The sequence below is a fragment of the Cetorhinus maximus genome, chromosome 17 (assembly GCF_964194155.1).
Source record: "Cetorhinus maximus chromosome 17, sCetMax3.hap1.1, whole genome shotgun sequence".
NCBI classification, from domain to species: Eukaryota; Metazoa; Chordata; class Chondrichthyes; order Lamniformes; family Cetorhinidae; genus Cetorhinus; species Cetorhinus maximus.
This window is the reverse complement of record NC_135895.1, coordinates 65493614-65520050: the sequence shown is the minus strand read 5'-3', so window position 1 is coordinate 65520050 and position 26437 is coordinate 65493614. Positions and strand designations below refer to the sequence as shown.

The window sequence follows — 26437 nt, the reverse complement described above, 5'->3', positions numbered from 1 at the left end:
GCTGGCTGAGAAGATGTAGGAGCTGCACGTCTCCTCCAATAAGGACGATGTTGACAGGGATGAGGGTGAGAAGGTCCTCTAAAGTGTGGATGACGGTGTTGATGCCCTCTCACTGGCCAGATGAGGCAGGCGCGCTCGGGAGGCCCTCAAAGCTTCTAGATTCATGGAGGATGATGACGACATGCAGTGAAGAGACACCATAGATCCTCATATTGCATTTGTGAAAGTTTGACTCCTGTCTGGCTGGTGGCAGCGCACATACCCTCTGTGATAAGGCTCCTGTCATGGAGATGCAGCGGATGCCCATAGTCCCTACATTCTAGGAGGATGATGACAACATGCAGTGGGTCACTGCATAGATCCTCACATAGCTTAAGTGAATGTTTGACTTCAGTCTGGCTGATGGAAGATCACTTGCGCTCTGTGAGCAGGGTCATATCATGGAGATGCAGCAGGTAAACTTTAACTTCTCCTGACACTATGGCATCCTTCGTGAGCTGAACCTTCAGGACCACACTGTCACCGGACACAGATGCTGATGGGATGGGGGTGCCAGCCGCACCTCAAAGGTGCTGAAAACACACAGAGAGAATGAGGGAACTCTGTGCTGCCGGCCCAGGACATTCTGGCAGCAATGATAAGCCCCATCGAGGTGCAGGCATGACTGATGTGACTGTGAAGGCGCACCATCAGTGTGCTAGGGAGGTTGCACAATGCACAGTGAAGAGGCCCTGGACTAAGACACCTGCCTTTATATCTTGTGCAGGGACCAAGGTTTCATATCTGAGTGACACAAACACTGCTCATCAGAACAAGGAGCTATAGGCAAGGAGGCATTCTTGGGAGTTTATTAACAAAGTGAACATTATGTACAAGTGATTAATACCCGTGCCCAGGCTACTCAACTACATCATCTTAACTTTCCTAACCCTGCCGCTACGTCTTGGCGCTCCCCCAACACAGTCTGCTGACTGCTACGCCCTGCCTGCAATGACCTTGACAGACGCCCTGAGGAGGGCCAAGACCTGTAGGGCTCCGGCCTGCTTTCTGGGTCCTGCTGTGTGGCAGTGGCATCCTCTTCAGCCTGTGGAGCTGGAGCTGCTGGGGTCACAGGAAGAGGGGATTCGGAGTGTGCACCTGCTGATCCTCCTCCCTATGGGTGCCCGAGGGCCCCGGGCTGACTCCTTGAGGAGAAGGGGAAGCTGGAGGGAGATTGAGCTGCCTCACATCCCTCTCGCATTGACACTGTTGGAGGCCAACTATGGCAAAGGCGATGGAGTTCAGCCGACGCAGCAGTGCAGGACCAATGTACTTGGACCAAGGTCTCCATAGCGGCTGCCATCCTACCAGTGTTGGCCTCGGTGTATTGGCATGACAATGCAATCACCTCGGACTATATGCGGACAGACTCCTCCATCATGCCTTGCAATTTAAGGAGTGCAGCTGTTATTTCTTCCTGCTGTTCCCGCGATTATCGCTGCAGCTCCAACAACTGATTGAGGACCAAGTTCATAGGCTCATCGTCTGACTCAGACTCAGCAGGTCCCTTGCCCCCAGCAATCCTCCGAGTGCCGGTGACCTCGGGTGTCCCTGCCTTTGCTTGCTATGGAACCGACTGTGTGCTGTGCTCACCAGACAGTGAACCCGAGCCTACTGTCCATGTAGGTCCCGCCGAGATTTGTGTCACTGCACAAGTGGAGGGTGTGGGTGAGCGCTGTGACGGGTCTTCGAGAGTGCTGTCTCAGGCTCCTCATTCGAGGGCCTGTCAGTGCTGGAGTCGGAGCCCAGGCTACCTGGGGACGACATGGCAGATGTGCCTATGAGAGAAAGTGGAGATTATAAGTGTATGACCACCACGGTATACAGGACAGTGGACTCACAGTTGAGGTGCCAGAAGGGTGATCTGGTCCATGTCCTCTCTGGCCAGCTCTAACATGCGGTCTTCAAAGAAAGTGAGGACCTTGATGCCCAGCACTCCACCCCCACTCCGGTCTGGGACTTCTCCCTTTTATTGTGTGCAATCTTGTCCTGCATAAAGACAGATGGAGAGAATGTAAGCAAAGCACATACCCGGCCAAAATGAGAAGGATGCCAGGTGTGCACGTGTGCACGTTGAGTGGGGCCATGGACGGGATGAGGAGACGATTTCCAGAGCAGATAAGGCCAGATGGAGATGTGAGGGCATGTGTGAGAGATTGAGTGGTGATGTCCCTTGAGCTGGCAGTGAGTGAGATACCAGTGAATGTGTGATGGACTTGAGAGTGAAAGAGTTTAGAGTGACGAGGTGGTTGACTTACCCTGGCGGCATGGAGATCGTTCATTCTCTTTCTGCACTGGATGGCCGACCTCTTGTGGGCAGCGTTGACACTGACCACTGCTGCCACTGCCTCCCAAGCCGGATTGCTGACCTTACTGCCCCTCATGTGGCCAGAGTGGGGTGTTGGGGGGTGGGGGGGGAGAAGACATCACGGCGGGCTTCCACAGCGTTCAAAAGGTGTTCCAGGGACGCGTTACTGAATTGGGGGGCTGCAGTCTTCTTGCCTTTCGGGATCATGTCTTCTGTGCAGCAGTCCTGGGCTGAAAGCACAGAGGTGTGCACACAGCCGCGCTTTAGGTATGGCGCCCAACGTGAAGAAGCGGTGAAGTGATGGCTTGGTGGGTGAACCGGATCCCGCCCTCCAGCGACCCAGGTGCTTCCTGGGAATGCATGATTAATGAGGCTAGATCGGGATAATACGGCCAAAAGGCGCCACTGCAGCTGGCGGGTAAAATGTCCTTTTTCTTGCCTGTTACTATGCTTACTGCAAACCTAAGACGATTCCAGCCAATGACTTCGGGCTTCCAAATATTTAGTTCTATGAAATGTCTACTCCTCTGAATATTAGATGTCAGGCACGCAGTGTGACAAATCAGAGACAATGGAGGGGATCGAGAGAGATGGTGATGAGATAAGCTGAGTGTCATCAGTGTACATGTGGTGTTGATGTTGTGATTTCAGATGATATTGCCAAGGGGCATGTTGATGAGAAATATAGATCCTTGAGGGTATCCAGATGTAATGGTGTGGGAGAGGGAACAGAAACCATTGCAATTTATAACAACAATTTGCAATGCCTGTAGTAAAACATTTTAAGGTGCTTCACAAGTGTTATTAAACAAAACTGACACCAAGTCACATAAAGAGATTATTGGAAAGATGACCAAAAGCTTAGTTTTAAGGAGTATTTTAAAGGAGGAGAGGTGTAGGGAGGGAATTCCTGGGCTCATAGCTGTCACTGATGAAGCAATTAAAATCAGGAATACGCAAGAGGCCAGGTTTGCAGAGATACAACCAATTGTTTGATACAACCAATTGGCTTGCTAAGCCATTTCAGAGGGCATTTAAGAGTCACCACATTACTGCGGATCTGGAGTCACATGTAGGCCAGACCAGTTAAGGACAGCAGATTTCCTTCCCTAAAGGACTTTAATGAACCAGCTGAGTTTTTACAACCACCATCAATGGTTTCATGGTCATCATTAGACTTTTAATTCCAGACTTTTATTGAATTCAAATTCCACCATATGCCGTGGTGGGACACAAACTTGGGTCCCAGAGTGTTACCCTGGGTCTTTGGATTGGTAGTCCAGTGACAATATCACCACAGCACCTTCTCCGCTGATGAAAGGGGTCATCATCAGCGCTATCAAGCGGCACGTGCTTAGCAATAACCTGCTCACTGACGTTCAGTTTGGGTTCCGCCAGTGTCACTCAATTCCTGACCTCATTATAGCCTTGGTTCAAATATGGACAAAAGAGCTGAACTCCAGAGGTGAGGCGGGAGTGACTGCACTTGACATCAAGGCAGCATTTGACCTAGTGTGGCATCAAGGAGCCCTAACAAAGCTGGAGTCAATGGAAATCAAAGGGAAAACTCTGCTGGTTGCAGTCATACCTAGCACAAAGGAAGACGGCTATGGTTGTTGATGGTCAATCATCTCAGTTCCAGGACATTGCTGCAGGAATTCCTCTGGGTAATATCCTAGGCCCAACCATCTTCAGCTCCTTCATCAATTACCTTCCTTCCATCATTAGGTCAGAAGTGGGGATGTTCGCTGATGATTGCACAATGTTTAGAACCATTCGCGACTCTTCAGATATTGAAGCAATCCATGTCCAAATGCAGCAAAACCTGGACAATATGCAGGCTTGGGCTGACAAGTGGCAAGCAGCATTTGTGCCTCACAAGTATCAGGCAATGACCATCTCCAACAAGAGAGAATCTCACCATTGTCCCTTGACATTCATTGGCATCACCATTGCTGAATCCCCCACTATCAACATCCTGGGGGGTTGCGCCGATAACAGTAACCACTCATTCCTCCAACGCATGCAGCCATGCCCGTCTCCCACCAGTTAAGTCCTGCTGTCTCCGTTTATGCACCACTTTGTTCTGCAAGAGATAGTGAACTGTGTCAGTGAGTGTGGTGTAATGTGTTTGGGTCATGGGGCTGCCATGAATGAATTGCTGGCAGTGTGTGCAAGCTGCGAGATGCGTGTGCAAGGCTTGCAGCAACTGGATGAGGGCAAGGTGAAGCTATGCTGGATATGAATCTTCATTGATGGAGATTATTGCTAGGTAAGTGGTTGAGATATGATGCACTGAACAGTGTGTAAGGTAGTGGTGCAATTGTTGGGGTATGTCACTTGAAGATTCATTTGCTGATCTTAACTACTCGTGTGAGATCATTGAACTTTTTGCAGAACTGTATCCAGGTCATCTGACTCTAGGCAGCGACTGCCATAGCTATCTGGTTACATTGTCTTTGCATAGTTTGTCTAGAAGGCCTCCTGGATCCCTATAAATAGATCACATCTCTCCTCCTCTCCACCTCTTACACCAAGATCTCGAGTGCAGTGCCAAAAAATCATAGGACACTGCTCTCTGCCAGGTTTTGCCATTATTGAGTGCTCCCACATCAAAAGCACTTGAAGAATGACTGCCAACACCTGTACCAGCCATAATGTTCCTCCTCTTAAAGGGTACAGCTGCCTTTTAAGGATTGCACGCTAGCTTTAACTGGTGCTAGCTTCTCATAATGTTGTGCCTCCTGTTCAGCCATGCCACCACCAAACAGTGTACTTAGCATTGACTGAATACTGCAAACATTTAACTACCTGCATCGGAAGCAACAGGCATGGGGTAATCTCCTACCACATGTGGGCCCTGCCCAATTTTGCCCCCAAAATGGCAGGTGGCTAAAAACAATGTTACTTTAAGTAATCCCTTTGTTTTAGAAAGCTGAGAAGTTGAGAGTGAAAAACCAATCAGCATGTCTGTTTTTTTAAGTAGCAAGTCTAAGGTCACTAGAATTTATTTACAAATCTGTTTGACACTGAAAGCCGTGAACTTTTCAGTACATCTCACTTGGCATAGTTAAACGCAAAGTTTGTTTGAGAATGAATTGTATTAAAGATGGTGTTTTTTGACTCAAGAAAATGTCAAAACACTTCTACACACAAAGGATGGTAAGAGCTGGAACTCTCACAAACTGCAACTGATGCTAGATCATGAGTTCATTTTAAATCTGAGATTGATAGATTTTTGTTAACCAAAGGTATTAAGGGTCATTGGGCAAAGACAGGTTGGAACAGGCTAAAATGGCCAACTCTTGTTCCTGGGTTCCTATGAAATCATGCAGTGAGAAAGGGTAAAAAAAAACACCACCCTGCTCTCTACTATAAAAACAATACATTTTCGTTAGATTTAAAATTTTGAATTTATGGACTTTACAAATCAAAATATAGGCTACAGAAAAAGAGATAAGACTTGAATCAGTTGTTGTCCGAGTATATCTACCTACATGTAAATTGGACCTATCCTCAAGACAGACAGATATCGCATATATGGATGGAGGCCCATTCCTCTGACATACCAGGAGATTGGCAAGCATTTCAGAAGGCTAGGCAAGGCAACCTTTTCTGCTGTACAAACTCAGTGATAATGTTGTATAAGATTTTCGAAGCATTGCCAAAGCAGCAAGTACATCAGTAATAAGCTGATCAGTCTTTCGATATACTTGCTATTTAAAACTGTTAACTTGTCAGCTATATAAAGAATCTAACTATAAACTAATGTATACTTTATTTCAGTCTCATACATTTAGCTTAATAGCAGCTTATAATCAGGAAAGTCAGCTAATGCTGTATTATTGTGACATAACTGAATTGGTTATGTTGCCTAAAGTCTTAATTCCATTAGTTGACAGCATCCACTAAACATTTTTATCATTTAATACTTAAATGGTGCTAGTTATGTTCCTATAAGGTTAGTTAAGAAATGTAGTTTGCAACTTCATGATCCCACTATCTCTAATGATTTTGTAAGAAGGGGTTCGTTCATTCATTCATTCATTCATATATTATCCTCTACATAGTCCTCATTTTCTAGGGTGGAAGGTGAGGGGGTATTGGTTATGCAAATATTAGCATACTCAATTAATTGGTGAAGATGATACAGGGAGCCAAATTCAAGCACCTAAGACTTCTTAGATGGAGAGTGGACAGTGAACTCCAGGCCGTTCTTTGATAAATATTGAAGTGTTAAGGATGTGCCTGATGATCTTTTGGAATCGGAGAATAAAACGAGAGTTGTGAATGGAACTTTATATGGTTTCTCCAGTAGCAAATACACCAAGGCTTATATTATTTTATTCAGAATCACCAAAATGTCTGAATGTCATTTTATAAGCATAGTACTCATGCCAGAATTAAAATTTGACACTTTAATTATCCAACATTTTTTGAAACTTAAATGTTAGGAAACTTCAAAGTATTTTGGTGAGATTACAGGAAGTTTCTTTTGGCTGCCAGTCAAGTTGAACAGAATTGAGGATAAAGAGGAGGAAACAATCACATTATTATACATCTTCAGTCACAGTTATATCATGATCTCACTGAAGTGAAATGCCTATGTCACAAAATGTCCTACACTTTTGTACTCAATTCAGCTCGTTTCAATCAGGATATAGTTTCAAATGATAAGAATGCTATTTATAAAAGATGAGATATTAAAACAAGTCCAGCATTAATATATCTTAATGTCAAGTGCCAAACCAAATCAATCATAGATCTTCATAAGCTACATAAGTGCTTAATTTTTTTTTCAATTTGCCAAATGCAATGTAATTTTAAGCTACAAAATAAATATGCATATTAATGTTTAAAATTATGAAAAAAAATATTCTAGCAAACTAAGCTCAAATATTAAGGATTTTTATGTTTAGGTACTTAGTAGTAATCCAATTTTTAAGTGTAATAATACATTATTAATTAGCTGCCTCTACCTGTGCAGAACAAAAATGCTATAAACACAGTAGGCCAGTCAGCATCCAAAAAATGAAAGTTGCATTTCCATTGCAACAAAGGGTCGCAACTGAAACTTGTATTTTTTTAGCTAAGTAACCTGCTTTGTAATTACAGTATTCTGCTTTTTTATTGTGACAATGCTCATTCTATACTTGCTGAAAAGTTTGCACTGACCTTGGTTTAAATTTTGCTTGCTTTAACTAAGGTTCTTCAGTCATTACCAGATCCAATATCAAAAAGCAATTTCAATATCATAGCAATTTATGCTAAATGACTGAAACATATAAGATCTTGAGGTGTCCTGGCAGGGTAGATGTGGAGAGGACGTTTCCCCTTGTGGAAGAATCTAGAACCCCAGGGGTCACTGTTTAAAAATAAGGGGTCGCCCATTTAAAATGGAGATGAGGCAAATTTTTTTTTTCTCTCAGAGGGTCATGAATCTTTGGAACTTTCTTCCTGAAAGGCGGTGGAAGCAGTCTTTGAATATTTTAAGGCAGGGGTGGATAGGTTCTTTGTAAGCATGGGGGTGGTAGGTTATCGGGGGTAGACGGGATGCAGATTTGAGGTTACTATCAGATCAGCCATGATTTTATTAAATGGCGGAGCAGGCTCAAGGGGCTCCTTGTTTGTATGTTCGTATGTATTAATTTACAAATCCCTTTAAATCTGCAAATAACATACCAAACAAATACCCATTAAAAGGAAAATGAAGTTGTGGCTTCACTTGATCCAATCTGTGCATTTTGGCAGAAAATACAAAAGTCCATCTACGCGCAATTTGGTCACACAAGAAACAACAAAATTATTGCTACTATATTATGTCTCTTGTTGCAAAAGTGAGGTTTATAAAATTGCCATATTTTGCGACTATAAATTTAGGGTAAATGGAGGGGGATAATGTGACCTGTTCTGAGTTTGCCTGACAGTGTGCCTGGGTGATTTGATTGTTAAAGATAAAGGGAGGGTTTAGATAGTTTCACAGAGAAGAAGGTGCATGGTATTTACATTTGGAGGCAATGGCAGCAGTTTCTGAGTTTATGGTGAATAGATCCTGAGGTCTGGATTTTCGTCTTCGAGAAAGGTAGCTCAAGTTGGGAAATTTCCCTATCCGGCAGACCACCCTTGATAGAAAGTGCTCCATGAGACCCAGTTTTTGCTCCGGGGAAGGGTCGGCAGGGGGGATAGGCGTGCAGGATAGAGTTGGGCCTGCCACGCGCAGAAGCAGATCGGAGGTGGCCACAGAAGGCGACCAAGTGCTGAGGCAGGCTGGTTGGGAAGCCCGCCTCAGTTTTTTTGGGACTTTGTCCCAGTTGTTTGGTTATATTTTAGGCCCTCCAGCCCTCAACCCTCACACCCCATCACTGCTCTCACCCCCGCCCACCAAGCCTCATTATACATGCTTAGCTGAGATGTGGGACTCATAAAAGGATTATGAGAGCAGGAGGTTTTTTACACAGCTGGACAGAACTGTTGTTAAAGACTGACATCTTTATATGGTTATAAGTTGTCCTTTTTCTGATCTCTATTTTCAATCTCTCAATGCTTATTTGCATAAGAGTTGTGAAATTTTTAAAGCTTCTGTTTCATTGACACTTTAATAGAGTTGTAGGAACACACATTGTTTTCAAAGAACTATGAATGCGATTTTTGGAGCAATTTCACACATGCCATTATTACTATAGGGTTCACTGGCTCTGTATATAGTGTGTACCGGATGATTGGGCATGGAAGAGTCATGAGTTGCAAAGACGATTGAGGGGTCATTGGGGGTGGGTAGGAAGCTTGAACTGGCATTGAGCTGGCATGGTTGGGGCATGAGTAAAACCTTTGGCCTTACATTTCAAAAGGTTTCCAAATCCAGACTATGGGTCACAACTTCTGAGATCTTTGAACCACGAGTTGTGGAACAGCTGGCCCGACTCCATGAAAATTGCGGGGGAGGGGCTAGGAGATGCCTACCCCAGCAAGTGAACTAGCCAGGTCAGGAGTGCAGGGTGTGGTCTTTCTGCCCGCAGCCTTACTCCGCGCCAGTGAAAACAGGAGACACCAGGAATGGGGCTACGAATCCCGGAATTGGGTCCCATCTGCCATTTTTAAACCCGCCCGTCTCCTTTCCAACCACGGAGGCATGGAAGTCTGGACTCGAGTCTCTCAAGGTACTAGCAAGGTGTTGTAGGTATCAGTTGTTTTATCAGGTTGTGCTATAAATTATCCATTTACTTCTATGATGAAAAGGAGGCAAGGTCAGTGACAGCCAATTAGCATTTCTACCCAGATACAAGGCTAATGTTTTTCATGTTGGGAAAGGGGGAAAAGGAAGCTATTTTTAACATCAGATTACAGGCTTCACTGCAAATCCATGAATATCCCAGGCAGATAGCGGAGGTTCTGTGTGGTCAGCAGAGAGAAAATGCTGCTTGGCTCTGCAAGCTACCATAGCCAGATGCAGGAAGGAGACAGTCTCTGGTCAAAGAGACACATCCTGCAGCCATCTATGGATTCCAGGACATTTGTTCTAGCATGGCCAGGGGAAAGAAGAAGAGGCTTTACTGCTGGTGGTGGATTTAAGAAACTCTCCAAAAACTGAGGAAATTGCCTGGAGACAGTTTCTCAAAGTTACTATTCAACGAAACGGGGATAGGGGAGCCCACTGGAAGCTGGGAATAACAATGGATTGTTTGCTACAAGGCCTGCAATTCCATGGTGAGTGTGATGGGTGATAAGTATAGCAGCAGAATGTCACTTTCTGTAGGTAAAGTATAAGTTGTCTACAAAAAAGAAAATATTGTTTAATCAAGTGTGTTCTCTTAGTCATTTGTGTTAGGAGCTAGAGACAGTTTAAGTTATATTGGTATTTGTGGATGTTAGGAATGAGTTTTAGCTTTAATGTTTAATTTTGATTTGTATTTCTGTATCTGTGTGTTAAGAAAGGTCAAATAGAGTTTTAGTTTCACTTTAAAAAGGTGCTTGCATTTCTAATGAGAGTTTTGCGACTTAAGTTTTAAGTTTACCTAAGGTAAACAAACAAGGGTAGAAGAATTGGACTGTTCCCAGCAACAGGGGGGCAGAGAGGCAGGACCCTCCCCAGACATACAGAAAAACTAAAGAAACAGCAGTTTTAAGTTTCAGTTTGAAACCAGGACCCCAGAGAGACTGGACACTGGGAGAGGGAGCTGCAGATTTCCCAAAAGAACCAAAAGGTCCCAAGGGCAAAGAAACAGGGGAAAGTCCCAAGAAGACAATCTAGTCAAAGGAAGGACAGGCACCTGGAAAAGGTCCTACTAAGTGAAGTTAATAGTGAGGGACAGAGAGAAAAGCTCCAAGCTTCAGATTTAAAGAGACAAAAGCTGCAGAAAGCAGATTTAAAGTGAGAACAGCTTGCAAGAAGCAAGAAGGTCCAAAGTGACAGCTGAAGGTCTGTAACGTTTTGCTATGGACATATGAAGCAGTGGTACTGTTGACAGCTGAGTCAGTTGAGAGAGAGAATGTGTAGAAGACAGCATGTGGTGACCCAGGGAAGAGGAACATCAGAAGGAGAGTTCGAAATCCTGAGGGTGAACCCTTGCGGAAGGCATCTGAGAGAAAGCGTTGGTTTGGGAGAAGATTCCAAGGCAAGGTCTTGGAGAGTGGAGATTGGAAACCCTCGGTGAAAGGCAGAGTGCAGTGAGACCAGTTGGCTCATGGTGTGACAAACATCTGGGGATAGCTGAGGAGAGATTCATAGCATCTGGTTGAGGTGCCATCTGTCACTTGGTTTCAGAGTGTGGTGTATCTGGCCACAGGGTGCCTAATGGTACATAGACTGTGTACTTAATGTGGACATTAGAGTACAAGTTAGCTTTTGTAACTTGTGTTATCCTTATAAATCTGTATACCTGTAAAGGTACCCTTGTAGGTGAAAGAGTATTGTAATAAAGCTCATTTTTTTCTTGTTAAATAAATGTTTTATTCTTTTGTTAAAAGTTCATTAGCTGACTCCGGTGACATTGTTCAGTAGCTATTCTCCACGTATCTAAACAAACAAATTAAAAGTTAGGGTCTATCAAGCTGGGTTCCACTCTGGGATCAGGCTTGTCCAGGGGTACCCTCAGCTGGGATCATAACATCTGTTACAATAAATGTTTTAAAATGTGAAATCTTGTCAGGTTATTCTTTCAGCTAATGACTAAGTTTGAATCTCTCTTTAAAATTTACTGGTCTCGACAGATATTGTAATACTCTGAAACAGGTAAAAGTACATACTTTACTCAGGCAAGCTGAGTCACCTTTTTCTAGTGATAGGTTAATTTGCAAATTTTAATATTGGAACACTATTTGTGAAGTACAGAAAAATACAGATGGCATTATTTAATAAAACTTAGCTGCCCACTTGCCCATTTAGAGGTTGAATGTGGTCACTGTTCTTAAAGGAAGAGTCACACAAAATAAAAATAAGCCTCAAAGTCAAAGTTCTAAGAAAAGCAGTTTTGTGCAGTTTTTGGGCCAAGAGTAGATTGCATCCTGTAGGTAAGGCAAAAAACTAACAATTCAGATTAATGCCTTGAATTCCTTTAACAGGCTTGTGTTGGCAAAGCATTGCTGATGCAGAATTCAAAATATTCAAGTTATTGGCTTGCATCAGAGCCTAAAGGTGCATTTTGATGAAGCAGCAAATGGCCACCAACTCAAAAACATGAAGTACATATTAGTACAAAGATATTTCCATGATGTAGCTATCAGGATTTTACTCCTCCTGTGTGCATCATATTTATACCTTTCTGTGCTAAATTTAAGCCTGAGAGATTAAAATTGTGCATTAATACTTCTGTACTTGACTTTTTCTTTTGTTCCTTTAATCTAATTTTCAGTAGTGGTATTATCTGTAAATTATGACCTGTGTGGAAAACAAAACAGCACCTTTAACATAATAAACCAACTTAAGGTGCTTCATTAGAGTATTATAAAGCAAAATTTGACACTGAGCTAGGTAAGGTGATATTACATGAGATAATTAAAAGCTAGATCAAAGAGGAAAGTTTTAAGAAAGGGTCTTAAAAAAGGAAAAGGAGGTAGAGATTTGGAGACGCTTAAGGATGAATTCCAGAGCTTAGTGCTTCAGCAGCTGAAGGCAAGGCCGCCAACAGTGCAGCATTTCAAAGTAGAGATGCACAAGGGGCCAGAATTGAAGGAACACATATCTTGAAAGGTTACTGGGCTTGAGGAGGTTACAGAAATAGGGAAGCTAAGGCCATAGAGGGAATTGGGAACAAAATATGCCCTTGTACTTCCCAGATTCTGAGGTAGCAATTAGAGTACTGTCAAAAAACCAATGAACAAATATGTACAGCACTGTTGCATTTTGCTTTGTGTATGAAATTTCTGATGGGAAGCCAGTATCTTAGTTTGTTCTGCTGGAAATTGTTTGGACTCCAGGGTGCAATTTTTAGAAATATATTTGTTTTTGGGATGTGGATGATGCCAGTAAGGCCATATTTATTGCTTGTCCCTAGTTGCAAATCTGGATTTGAAGCCTTATCTAATGAAGGTGCCTCCCAATATAGCATTCGTACCAATACTAGAGTTTAAGTTCAATTAAAGAAATAAAGTGTTGAATGGCACAATCGACATTGTAATGTATAGGAAACTACATAGCACAGCAGACCCTTTAGCTCTGGAATCTGGATTTAAATCCAGTCCAGGCTGATGGAATGAAAGTCTCCTCTGTATTTTGGCTGTAAGAATCATATTGAATTTGGGTACTCATAATCCAGTCTCTGCTCCTAATATGGCTTTATCTGAAAATCTCACTCATAAAGGCTACATGATGCTAGTTGAGAATGGGAAAAATGCCACACCAAATCAGGGAGTGTTCTTCTGAGGTTGACACAGAGTAAAGGAAGCTTTACTGTGCATCCTCCTCTAGAGGTCCCCAGCATCACAGGTGCCAGTCTTCAGTCAATTCGATTCACTTCACGTGATATCAAGAAAAGGCTTAAAGCACTGGATAACGTAAAGGCTATGGGCCCTGACAATGTTCCAGCAACAGTACTGAAGGCTTCTGCTCCAGAATTTGCCACACCCCTAGCCAAGCTGTTCCAGTACAGCTACAACACTGCCACCCGTCCAGGAATGTAGAAAATTGCCCAGGTATGTCCTTTAGTCAAACCATCGCCCCTTGACATTCAATGGCATTATCTTTGCTGAATCTCCCACTATCATCCTGGGGGTTACCATTGACCATAAACTGAACTGGACTAGCCACATAAATACTGTGGCTACAAGAGCAGGTCAGAGGCTAGGAATCCTGCAGCGAGTAATGCACCTCCTGACTCCCCAAAGCCTGTCCACCATCTACAATTCACAAGTCAGGAGTGTGATGGAATACTCCCCACTTGCCTGGATGAGTGCAGCTCCAACACTCAGTAAGCTTAATACCAACCCGGACAAAGCAGCCCACTTGATTGGCACCCCATCCACAAACGTTCACTCCCTTCATCATCAAAGAACACTGGCAGCAGTGTGTACCATCTACATGATGCTCTGCAGAAGCTCACCAAGGCTATTTAGGCAACATCTTCCAAACCAGAACTGCTACCATCCAGAAGGACAAGGGCAGCAGGTAGATGGGAACACCACCATCTGGAAGTTCTCCTCCAAGCCACCCACCAACCTGACTTGGAAATATATCACCGTTCCTCTACTGTTGCTGGGTCAAAATCATTGAACTTCCACCCCCCCGCCCCACCCACTCACTCCCCAACAGCACTGTAAGTGTACCTATACCATAGGGACTGCAGTGGTTCAAGAAGGCAGCTCATCGCCACCTTCTCAAAGGCAACTAGGGATGGGCAATAAATGCTGGTCTAGCCAGCGATGCCCACGTCCCATAAATGAATAAAAATATCTGTTGAAGGGTCATGAGGACTCGAAACGTCAACTATACTCTTCTCCGCCGATGCTGCCAGACCTGCTGAGTTTTTCCAGGTATTTTTTATTTTTTGTTTTGGAAAAAAATCTCACTGTTTGATGCAGATACTGCATGCCTGAGTTGTGAAGAGTTCCATTACCCAGAACATTCCTGAATTAATGAGAACAAAGTAAAAAGGAATAAAGTATATTCCGTGAATCCTTACCATTTAGAAGTTCAATAAGAGCAGGAATAATTCCCGATTTTGCTAGCATTGCAGCACATGAATCATCCATAGAAACCGTACCAATCATTATTACCACTTCCAGAACCAGGTCATCTTCTGTTGAACCTGATAAATCAGAAAAACAAATGTGTTACTGTAATCTGCTCGACAATACTTACTGACAGAAAATGATTACATTTAGTTCCTAGCTTGAAACTTCCACTTAGCCTGCTATTTCACTGAGGGCTCCAAGTGATACATTCAAGGATCACTTGCATGAATGCCCCATCCTAGAATGAAGTTAAACATTTCCTCTCTCAACTGCCCTTTGTGGAAATTCACTGAATGGAAGCCAGACCTATTTCATCAAAGGGGTCGGGGTGGAGAGAGAGAGCTAATCAAACACCAGAGACATGCTGGGCCATTTGTGCACACTGCAGACTGACTGGGTTATAGATGGTATTGACAGAGGTCTGGCTATCGTCCAGGGCATAGAAACAAAATGGCAGGAAAAAAGATAAAAGGCAGGCTCGAAGAGTAGATTTCAGTTTCTACCTCATGCTGCACATGATCCTGAGAACTACTCCCAAGTTTTGATGGCAGCTCTATTTCTTCTACTTAATTTGCTCTCCAGAATGAGAAAGCAATAGAACACAAATAGGAAGTACAAGCATCCCAGCATCCATAGCAAAAGTGAAAAGGCTCTATAGCATAACAAAGAAAGAACACTGCGCAATTCAAGTATCACAGCTTGACTCAGTAGTAGTACTTTCACCTCAAACTCAAAAGGCTGTGCATTCAGGTTCCTTTTCAGTAATTTGAGCATACAATGCAGCCAATGTTACACTGCAGTACTGAGTGCTGCAGTGGTGGAGGTGCTGCCTTACATACAAGATGTTAAAGCATATGTCGAAACAGGTAAATATATAAGTTCACAAAGCACTATTCAGCGAAAAGCAGAGAATTTTCCAACATCCTCATTCAACCACCATGACAAACAGGTTAACTGTATTTTGCTATTTGTGGCATTTTAACATGCACAAATTGGCTGCCAAGTATTCCTAACTAACAATGTCTGAAATTTAGAAGTGCTTTGTTGACATGTGAAGCATTTAAAATGGATATATTCATATAAATATACATTCCACAGAAAACAGGCTCGGAACTGAGCAAAATAATTACAACGATGTGCTGAGATCTACAATAGAAGGAAGGAGAGTGCTTGTGTGGAATAGTAACAGTACTCAATCAACTGAAATTTTCAAAACTGAAATTGTTAAGTTTTTGTTAGTATCAAAGAATTATGGAGCAAAGTCAGATTAATAGGGTTGAGGTACGGATCTACCATGATCCAACTGAATGATGTAACAGGCTCGAGAGGCTGAAAATCTCTTTCTGTTCCTATCTTTGTGTACAAATGCGCTGTTTTTCATAAATTGGCGTGCACTAAAAAATGTCACATGTACACTTAGAATTGCTGAAAAGAGGGATGTTGTTGAAGAATTTCATCTTTTACTCATCAGGGCAAATGTAAGAATGCCAAATTTCAACTCGTCACAACAATTTATACTCTCGGAGAAAAGGGTGCTGATTGATTAATTGGAGTCATCTTGCCAACCAATCTGATGAGTGCAAGATGAAAAGCTTTGGCAACACATTTCTCTTTTCAGCAATATTCAAGTTCTGTACTACCAAGCGACTTAGAAGTAACCTCCAAGTAGTGGAAAGTTCAACCATATTTTTCTGTTTATTACCATCTTAGTCATACATTTCTGTACATAGTCAAATTGAAGATCGATCAGGTCATAAGTCAACACAATCAAATGAAAATAAGGACTTTTCCTCCCTCACCAAGAGAAAGAGGTACCAGAAGGAGTTTACATTTCTGTTATTATTAAATTAAAGTGGTCTGAAGAAATTTGGTTTTAAAAGGTACCATTTAAATGTGTGGATACAGCATGAGAATGGTCAAGAACACCTCACGTTACTGGGGAGGACTGTACAAAATGAACAAAAACTTATTACAAATTAAGCAGTTGCTCTGAACAGGAACTAAATGCAACAGAAAATTTTGAGATTATGACTACTTCAGGGAGAGAAACACGCAAATTACAGAATCACCAAGAATTATTGGTCAACAGAAAATATAACCAGAATCAAAAAGCTTTCATTCTGGAAAGGCAAATATCTTTTGAACAAACATTGTTCAGTGGAATAACCTGTACTAGGTGTTACAAGGCTGAATTTATTTCTACTTACTGAAAGAGTCACATCACTGTAATTAACAGGATGCCTGATGAACTTCATTGTGACTAATTTATGATTAGAAAAAAAACATTCAACTGTCATTGGAGAGTAATCTAAATCATATCAAAGATCCTTCATGGCATCGGGTGCAAATGTCCCAATTTACAAGAATTGTTTTCTGTTTGTCAAAGCAGATGAGATGCCAACTGCAAACCCAAATCAACTGAGCATAATACAAAAACAGTTTTATAAACTGAAGCATGATCTTATGATGAAAGCAATTTATTATGAAAGGAATGCAAAATCAAAGAATAAATTAACATCAACTTGGGAAATGGAGGAGGGCTTGCACTAACCGATTAAGGGACCTGATTAATCACTGATGCACAATGCAGCTCCAAGACTACCTTTATCCACTAAGTCTCAAAGCAGGCAACTCATCAGACACAGAAGCTGCTTGTGACCAGGGCAGTAGATTACAGGAATTAAATAAATTATATTCCATTTTTAAAAAAATGGAGTTCCAACTGGTGTCAAAAAGCATACAAACTTGAGTGTGCTAGCAGATAAAGCTAAAGCTAAAAGCAAAGATAATAAAAAGAATTAAAGGCACTCTATCTGAATGCATACAGCATTCACAAAAGGGTAGATGAATTGATGGCACTTGATGGAAGTAAACAGGTATGATCTAATTGTCATTACGGAGTCGTGGCTGCAGTGTGATCAAGGCTGGGAACTGAATGTTTAAGGGTATTCGACATTTAGGCAGGATAGGCAAAAAGGAAAAGGAGGTGGGGTAGTGCTGTTAATAAATGATGAGGTCAGCTCAGAAGATCAAGATGTAGAATCTGTTTGGGTGGAGCTAAGAAACAGCAAGGGGCAGCAAACATTGGTAGTTGTTTATAGGCCACCAAACAACAGTGATAGTATCAGATATGGTATAAATCAGGAAATTAGAGGTGCATGTAACAAAGGTAATATAGTAATCATGGGAGACTTCAATCTACATATGGACTGGGTAAACCTAATTAGCACTAATGCTGTGGAAGATGAATTCCTGGTATGTATCCAAGATGGTTTTCTAGAACAGCATGTTGAGGAACCAACTAGAGAATGGGCTGTTTTAGATATAGTATTGTGCAACAAGAAAGAGCTGATTAAATCTTGTTGTAAAAGAGCCTTCAGGGAAGAGTAACCATAATATGATAGAATTTTACAAAGTGTGAAAGTGATATAGTTCAATCCAAAACTAGGGTCTTAAATCTAAACAAAGGAAACTACGAAAGATTGAGAGGCAAATTGGCTGTGGTAGATTGCGAAACTACATTAAAAGGTATGACAATATAAAGACAATGGCTAGCATTTACAGAATTATTACATGATTTACAGCAAATTTACATTCCTTTGAGGCACAAACCCAGCAAGAAAGGTGATCCAACCATGGCTAACAACAGAAGTTAAAGATTGTATTAGATCAAAGGAAGAGGCTTATAAAGTTGCCTAAAGTAGTAAGCCTGAGGATTGGGAGCATTTTAGAATTCAGCAAAGGATAACCAAGAAACTGATAAAGAAAGAGGAAATAGAATACGAAAGTAAACTAGTGAGAAACATAAAAACACATTGTAAAAGCTTCTATATATATGTAAAAAGGAAAAGACTAGAAAAGACAAATGTGGGCCCACTACAGGCAGAGGCAGGAGAATTTAAAATGGGGAATAAAGAAATGGCAGAGAAACTAAAAAAATACTGTGTGTCTGTTTTCACTGAGCAAAATACAAAAAATCTCCCAGAAATGCTAGAGAACAAAGGGACTAATGAGAAGGAGGAACTGAAAGAAATTAATATTTATAAAAAAGTAGTGCTGGAGAAATTAATGGGATTGAAAGCTTATAAATTCCCTGGGCCTGATGATCTACATCCCAGAGTGTTCAAAGAGGTGGCTGTAGAGATAGTGGATGTGTTAGATTCTGGAATGGTTCCTCCAGATTGAAAGGTAGAAAATGTAACCCTGGTATTTTAGAAAGGAGGGAGAGAGAAAATGGGGAACTACAGACATTTTAGCCTGATATCTCGAGTAGGGAAAATGGAGTTCATTATAAAGGATGTGATAGCTGGACACTTGGAAAATTACGGTAACATTGGGCAGTCAACATGTATTCATAAAAGGGAAATCACTTTTGACAAACCTGCTGGGAGTTTTTTGATGGTAACTAGCAGAATAGATAAGGGGAACCAGGGGGTGTGGTGTATTAGGATTTCCAAAAAGCTGCCAATAAGGTTCCACAAAGGAGGTTAGTAAGGAAAATCAGAGCACACGGAATTTGGGATAATATATTGGCATGGATTGAGAATTGATTAACAGACAGAAAACAGAATAAGAATCACAGGTCATTCTGAGACTAGCAGACTATGGATCAGTGCTTTGGCATCAGCTATTCACAATCTATATCAATGATTTAGATGCGGGAACCAAATGTAATTTTTCCAAGTTTGCTGATGATGTAAAACTAGATCGGAATATAAGCTGAGAGGATGATGCAAAGAGGCGTCGAGGGGATTTAGACAAGCTAAGTGAGTGGGCAAAGAACATGGCAGCTGTAATATAATGTGGAAAAACGTGAAGTTATCCACTTTGGTAGGAAAAACAGGAATGCAGAGTAATTCTTAAACGACGAGAGATTGGGAAGTGTTGATGGCCAAAGGGACCTGGGTGTTCTTGTTCATAAGTCACTGAAAGCTAACATGCAGGTGCAGCAAGCAATTAGGAAGGTAAATGATATATTGGCTTTTATTGCAAGAGGATTTGAGTGCAGGAGTGAAGAAATTTTGCTGAAATTATATAGATCCTTGGTGAGAATGCACCTGGAGTATTGTGTACAGTTTTGGTTATCTTACCTAAGGAATGATATACTTGCCTTAGAGGGAGTGCAATGAAGGATCACCAGACTGATCGCTGGGGTGGCAGGATTGTTCTATGAGGAGAGAATGAGGAGACTGGGCCTATATTCTCTAGAGTTTAGAAGAATGAGAGGTGATCTCATTGAAACATGCAAAATTTTTGCAGGACTCAACACGGTAGATGCAGGAAGGATGTTTCCCCTGGCTGGGGCTAGAGCCAGGGGGCACAGTCTCAGAATAAAAGGTTGGCCATTTACAACTGAGATGAGGAGGAATTTTTTCACTCAGTGGATGGTGGATCTTTGGAATTCTCAACTCCAGAGGGTGTGGAGACTCAGTCATTGAGTATTTTCAAGGCAGAGATCGACATATTTCTAGATATTAAAAATATCAAGGGGTATAGGGATAGAGCATGAAAATGGCATTGAGGTAGAAAATCTGCCATGATCGAGCTGAATGGCAGAACAGGCTCGAGGGGCCGAATGTCCTGCTCCTGCTCCTATTTCCTATGTTCCTATGAAAATGAAATTTTACCCTTTTTATGAAGGAAACTAAATTTGTAGCCTTGATTATGAGGGCTACAATAATTTACAATATATATTAATAACTTGGATGAGGGAAATGAATGTACTATCGCCAAGTTTGCAGACGACACAAAAATAGGTGGGAAGGCAAGTGGTGAGGATGATACAGAGTCTGGAGAGGCATATAGGCAAGTTAAGTGAGTGAGCAAAAACTTGGGAGATGGAATATAATGCGGGAAAATGTGAGGTTATGCACTTTGGCAGGAAGAATAGAAGAGCTGAATATTATTTAAATGGAGAAGGACTGCAGAAAGCTGCAGCACAGAAGGATTTGGGGGTCCTCGTGCATGAATCCGAGAAAGCTGGCATATATGTTCAGCAAGTAATAGGTGAGGCAAATGGAATGTTGGCCTTTATTTCAAAGGGAATGGAGTATAAAAATAGGGAAGTCTTGTTAAAACTATACAAGGTACTAGTTAGACCACACCTAGAATACTGTGAACAGTTTTGGTCCCCTTTTCTAAGGAAAGATATACTGGCATTGGAGGCAGTCCAGAGAAGGTTCACTAGGTTGATCCCAGGTATAGAGGGATTTTCTTGTGAAGAGATACTGAGTAGGTTAGGTTGTTTTCCCTTGTGGGAGAATCTAGGACCAGAGAGCATAATCTCAGAGTAAGGGGTCGCCCATTTAAGACAAAGATGAGGAGGAATTTCTTCTCTCAGAGGGTAGTTAATCTGTGGAATTCTTTACAGAGGGCTATAGAGGCTGAGTTAAGTGTATTCAAGGCTGAGCTAGATTTTTAATCAGTAAGGGAATCAAGGGTTATGGGGAAAAGACAGGAAAGTGGAATTGAGGATTATCAGATCAGCCATGATCTCACTGAGTGGCAGAGTAGGTTCGATGGACCGAATGGCCTTCTTCTGCTCCTACAACTTATGGTCTTGGGAGCTCATAAGGGACAAATCAAAAATGGGGAAATAGTAACAGTATGGGAAGCAATTCCATTTTTAAGCAACTTATCATTTTTTTTGAAACAACCTCATCAGGATGGTTTCCTTATTCTTTCCAAATACCTCAGAAATTCTTTCCAAAATTTGTTAACAATACTTTAGTAATCCTGATCTTACATTGTAAGCAGGGCCACGAGAATAATCATGACCATGTTTTTAATCACAAGAATCGATTCCCCAACCATACAAAAATCATTCCCACTATAGCTCCAACTTGTTGATGCTGCTGCTGTTCCAGGAGCTTGAACACTGCTATACACTGGAAGGTATTTCTGAGTGTGCAGAAGCAGAGGGGTATGGGTGGCTGACACTTGGCACAAGATAAAATACAGGTAGCAGTTTTGGGTGAGCTGAAGGTTAATGAGGGTAGAGTTTGGGAGACTGGCCTGGACAGCATTTTAACAGTTAAGTCTGGAGATGGCAGACATGGATGAAGGCTTCGGTAACAGATGGGCTGAGGTAGGGACGACGCGATATGATATTACTGACATAGAAGTAGGCAGTCTTTGTAATGGAGAGGATATAGGGTCAGAAGTTCTGCTCAAGTCGAAGATGTTAGAAAAGGTATGGTTCAGCTTGAGACAATAACAAGGGAGGGGGAAGGAATCGCTGGCTTTATAAATAGTTTCTGATGGAGGCCAAAAACCATACTTTTGGTCCTCCTCATATTAAAATGAAGCTATTGTTCACATTGGGCAGTGAAACAACAAACACAGTGGAGGGGCTGTGAGCGGTTGCAGAGAAGTAAGAGATGGGTGCTGTCAGTGTACACCTGGTCCCATGCCTGTGGATGACGTTGTCTTGGATTAACATGTAGATAAGAAACAGCAGAAGGCCATGGAAGGAAAGTTGGATAGCAGCAGTTTAGTGGAGATATGAAGGGAGCAGGTGCTGGGTCTCATGAACATGAGCTTGAAGAGCATATGAGAGAAGCTAGAAAAATACATAGGCTCAGGGTTAGAGTAATGTGGAGACTTGCAAGAAGTTCAGCTTGTTGGGCAAGTGAAAGGAAAAATTACTTCTTGTGTTTTATCAATGAAGGAAATTATAAATATATTTGCCTTTTTTTTTGCTTTTTACAAGGTTGAATACCCGCAGGTTACAAAATTATAATTACTCAATATCAGAAATATGTTTAGCAATATATAAACCCCTTAACTAAATTTTACAATAATGCTTTCATTACCTATTAGTCAGTATAATCCACCCCTGCAACAAACCTGGTTTCAATTTGTCCTTAAGGAATGGAACCAAGTTGTACTCCTTCAGAACAAGCTCCCAGTCTAGATCTGGTACTGTAAGATTAGCAAGTGTTCCAAGACATTCTATAACAAATTCTTCAGCTTCATGACTATTGATCTGAGCTGCCAGGTCCCCGACGTAATCCTGAAAGAGAATAAAGTATTCATGTTTTATTTTGTTTTGTCTCTGAAGAACCTGGATCTGCACAATTACATATGAAAAAAAATAAATTTAATACCACATGAAGAACTCTGTTGCATGCCAGAGTGCATTGTAAATTTAGTTTTCTAGCAGTTCATGAAATTTAAATAATCAACTTGTAATAAATACAATTTATCATTCAAGTTTTTTTTTAAAAGCTGTAGTATTAGTGGGAATCCATACTCAATATTCAAAGTCAAAAATACAGTCAAATTTAATGATGTTAAACATGAGATTTTTTTAAAAGTGATGTTTTTAAATGATACCACTACTGGTAAACATTAAAATATAGCATTACAGTAACTTAATCACAGCACTTATCAGCACTCTGTTCACGGTGCCTGCCTGATACTCAGGTCTGCCTAGCTCAATCGGGTTACATTTTATATTCCTAGCTAGGTAGTAACTAGCATTGACTGTACTAGTGTGAAGCATATTGCTTCAAATAGCAACTTGATATGCTAACATTCTTTCTTCATAACTCAGAACACATTTTTCTATAATTTATCACAAAGATTAACATAACTTTTCAATATTGATTCATGAGTCATAATGGAATTCTTGCATGGATACAAAATGAGGGGTAACAACAGGAAGGGAAAGAGATGTTCGTAACTCAGACAAGGTGTGAGCTAGGACATGGGACTAGAGGAAGCTGCAGAGTAAGATGGGAAAAGAATTTCAGAATGAATCCATATATGGGGGAATAATTCATTCAACGCCAGTGAGGAATGGACAATAAGTAAATGTCAACAAAATAGGATTTGATTTGGACAGCAGGGTTCTGGGTTAGTTGGATATTGGTAGTGTTCAGAATGCTGCTATGGACAGTGTTACAGAAGCTGAGTCTGAAAGCATCAAGGCAAAGACAGAAATAACATTACATACATGAAAATTGATGCTTTTGTGATAATCCAGATGTTAGGCTTGAAACTCAAACAGAACACACCAGCTACAAGCAGTCATGTACCCTCTTACATTTCATCTATGCCCTTGAGCTCAAAATTAATTTTGCATTGTAACTTGCTGATAATGGTGTGGAATAGGCAACAGGACAGTGAACAATGGGATCAACCCCAGTGAACAATGGGATCAACAGCGTATCTCCTTATCGATGAAATTTAAGGACTGAGAAGGAAAAAGAACTGAGAAGGAGGGTGAATTCAATGTGAAATCAGGGCAGAAAGAGGGAAAAACAGATTTAATTGAGAAAGACAGACAGAAAGCAAAGTATGGAAAAACATCTAAAAATTTTAAATTTGATACTTCTGAAATCTTTATGATCAATTTTATCACCTGAAGGAATGAAATTTCATTTTAAATGGTTCCCTCTCTGGATCAGAGAGGTTGATTGGCATTGCACTTACAACTATCACATTATTAAAAAGGTACTTATGACATTAATTACCAGAGTTAACCTTCTGTGGCAAGTTTAATGGAAAACTAATAAGTAAATCCAGCACATTCTTAAAGCTTATAAAGTGGCTAAGAGTGAGATCCCATTTGTGCAAAGCTTACAGCGGAGCAGTGCAATTATCTAGCAAGCTCTGTAGATTTGCAACTCATGGTGTATCTCAATCTCCTGAATTTGCTGTCTGCTTTGCACATCAACAATGGCATACATTATTCACATGACAATTTTTTCCAGCAAGGTAAAGCCAGATGCTTGAAAGATATTGGCCAGGATTTTCCAGCCCTGCTGTGGCAGGCCCAACTATGGGGGATGTGGCGGGCTGACCAAAAGTCCATTGACTTTCAATGGGACCAAAAGATCCCAGCAGCAAGCGGGGCTGGAAAATCCTAGCCATTGTATTAGATTCTGCAGTTACAAACAAGTCAGTCATCCAAAGTTAAGTTACCAAACTGGCAAAGTCCAATTTTTTGTTCAATTTCACTTAGACAACACTGTAGCGTTAAAAATGAAAAAAAAGCATAAAAGGCACAAATCTGCAGCCGAGGATATTGGGCCCCCCTCCCCCTCCCCAATCCTGAGTTCCTGCAATTTAGCAATGGCATCCCCAGCAGTATAAAGAATGAAATAGGTCAAAAAACTATGGTATTTATCACAAATTCATTCATGGATAAACAGGCAATGGGTAACTCCTTTTGTTTTAACTTGGAAAGGACTGCTAATTGGGCTATTTAAGACTAAAGTACTGCTTGGGCCACAGATGGTACAAAGATAAATTGACGGAGAGAGTGGAAAAAATATTTAAGCATGGGACAGCAAAGAAGGAACGCATAATTTTTGTTTATTTATTTTCCAAATTAAGTATCCATAAATTCTTATCTAAGGGAAAGTCCACATATGGAATAAACATGCTGACACAATAGCAATGGACAATTTTTAAAAATAGTTGGATATATTTTCGCTCCTAGAGGGTATATGATAAATACTGCACAAGATATGGATCTAAAGATTAATAGATGGAGGTTTTAAAGTAAAATGAGAATGGCAGGCAACAATACAGAGAGATAATAGAGTACTGTTCTTTGATACAGGCAATTGACTCCATGGTGTAGATCATAGATGAATGGGATAATCTGTGCTAATAAGTCTTTGCCCAGCATTGGATTCCTAATATGTATTAATTATCATTCTCATCAAAAAAACGTGAACATGGCAAAACTCAGGTTAGGCTGTGCTATTTGCAAATATAATCAATTGCTGCATCAGAGGATTTAGGGAAAAAACTAATTAATATAACCACTGCATACTTAGGATATAAAAAACCTACCACTTTCCTTTGCGTTTTCCTCAATCTGTGAAAAACAAATGTGTACAAACTAATGTATTGAGAGGACAAGTTTTGCAACAGTAGAGACTGGCCGAGTCTCATTTTCCCCAAACTATTGCAAGACACGTGTAGTAAGTGCAGTACATTATATTCAATTTGATTAACTGTTAAATCATTTTGAAGTTTAAAACCTTAAAATTTGGGGGATTTCTTTTCGTAAAAGGCATCTTATATCTTACCCAAAGGTGGGTAAGTACAAATATACACTGCTCTTTGCCACCTTCATCTCTACAACAGCACAATATAACCAAACAATATTTCTGGCTCAGGTTAATTATAAAGCATTACAGTCTGCCCGTTTTATGAAGTGGATTTTTTTTTGAGACTGGTAGATGCTGAGAACGGGATCATCCTTGTGTGACAGTGTGCTCCATTTTGAGAACAGTTCAGACAAGACACCTTCTTGGGAGTGGAATCAAGAGTGAGCCATAGGATTCAATTTCGTAACAGTCAAGGAAATGCAACCCAGAGAAACTATGTCCCCTCATTCTGAGGGTCTACACTCTCAAACCATAGATAGTATCTGATAATCAAGAATTTGAATCTTATGCTCAAAGTGGATTCAAAACAACAGTATGAGAGAAGCAAGCATTACTAAATTTGTGCTTTTGTGAAAAAAAGCTCCCTGTAACAAATGGGAGCCAGGTCAAGGCAATCATCAAGTGAATGAGTTAACCATATATAGGTGCACCCAAAAAAACATACTCCACAAGCACTCTCCTAATTACTCCAGGTAAATCACTCTAAAGTGTTTACAATGAGATAAATCGCTCTACAGTACTTACAATGAATAAATGTTTGGTTAGACCTTCATGCTGAGAAACGTTCCTGATCATTTTCATCAATAGTGAATCCTTGAATTTGAAGGCTCGTTTCATTAGCATTTTCAGGCCATTTCCTAAAAGGTATAATGTTCAAAGTCAGCCATGTTGAGTCAATTTTTGCAGCAAAATAATATGGCTAGACACATACCCACTTAGCACTCCTGATTAACTATGTTTCATGTCAATTATTTAGTATTGTAAGTAAACAGGAATAACTACATCTCAAATCAAG

The 26437-nt window shown here is 41.1% G+C and overlaps 1 protein-coding gene across 1 annotated transcript in view; it reads right to left on the bottom strand.

Moving 5' to 3' along the window:
• Positions 1-26437, bottom strand: part of kifap3a (kinesin-associated protein 3a) — a 229571-nt gene that overhangs the window by 81921 nt on the left and 121213 nt on the right. Inside the window, exons 13-15 of the mRNA XM_078561360.1 lie at positions 26167-26279; positions 22361-22526; positions 14461-14586 (exon numbers count right to left, since the gene is read on the bottom strand). Coding sequence (XP_078417486.1) covers positions 14461-14586; positions 22361-22526; positions 26167-26279 — 405 coding nt within the window. The remainder of the gene's footprint in view (positions 1-14460; positions 14587-22360; positions 22527-26166; positions 26280-26437) is intronic.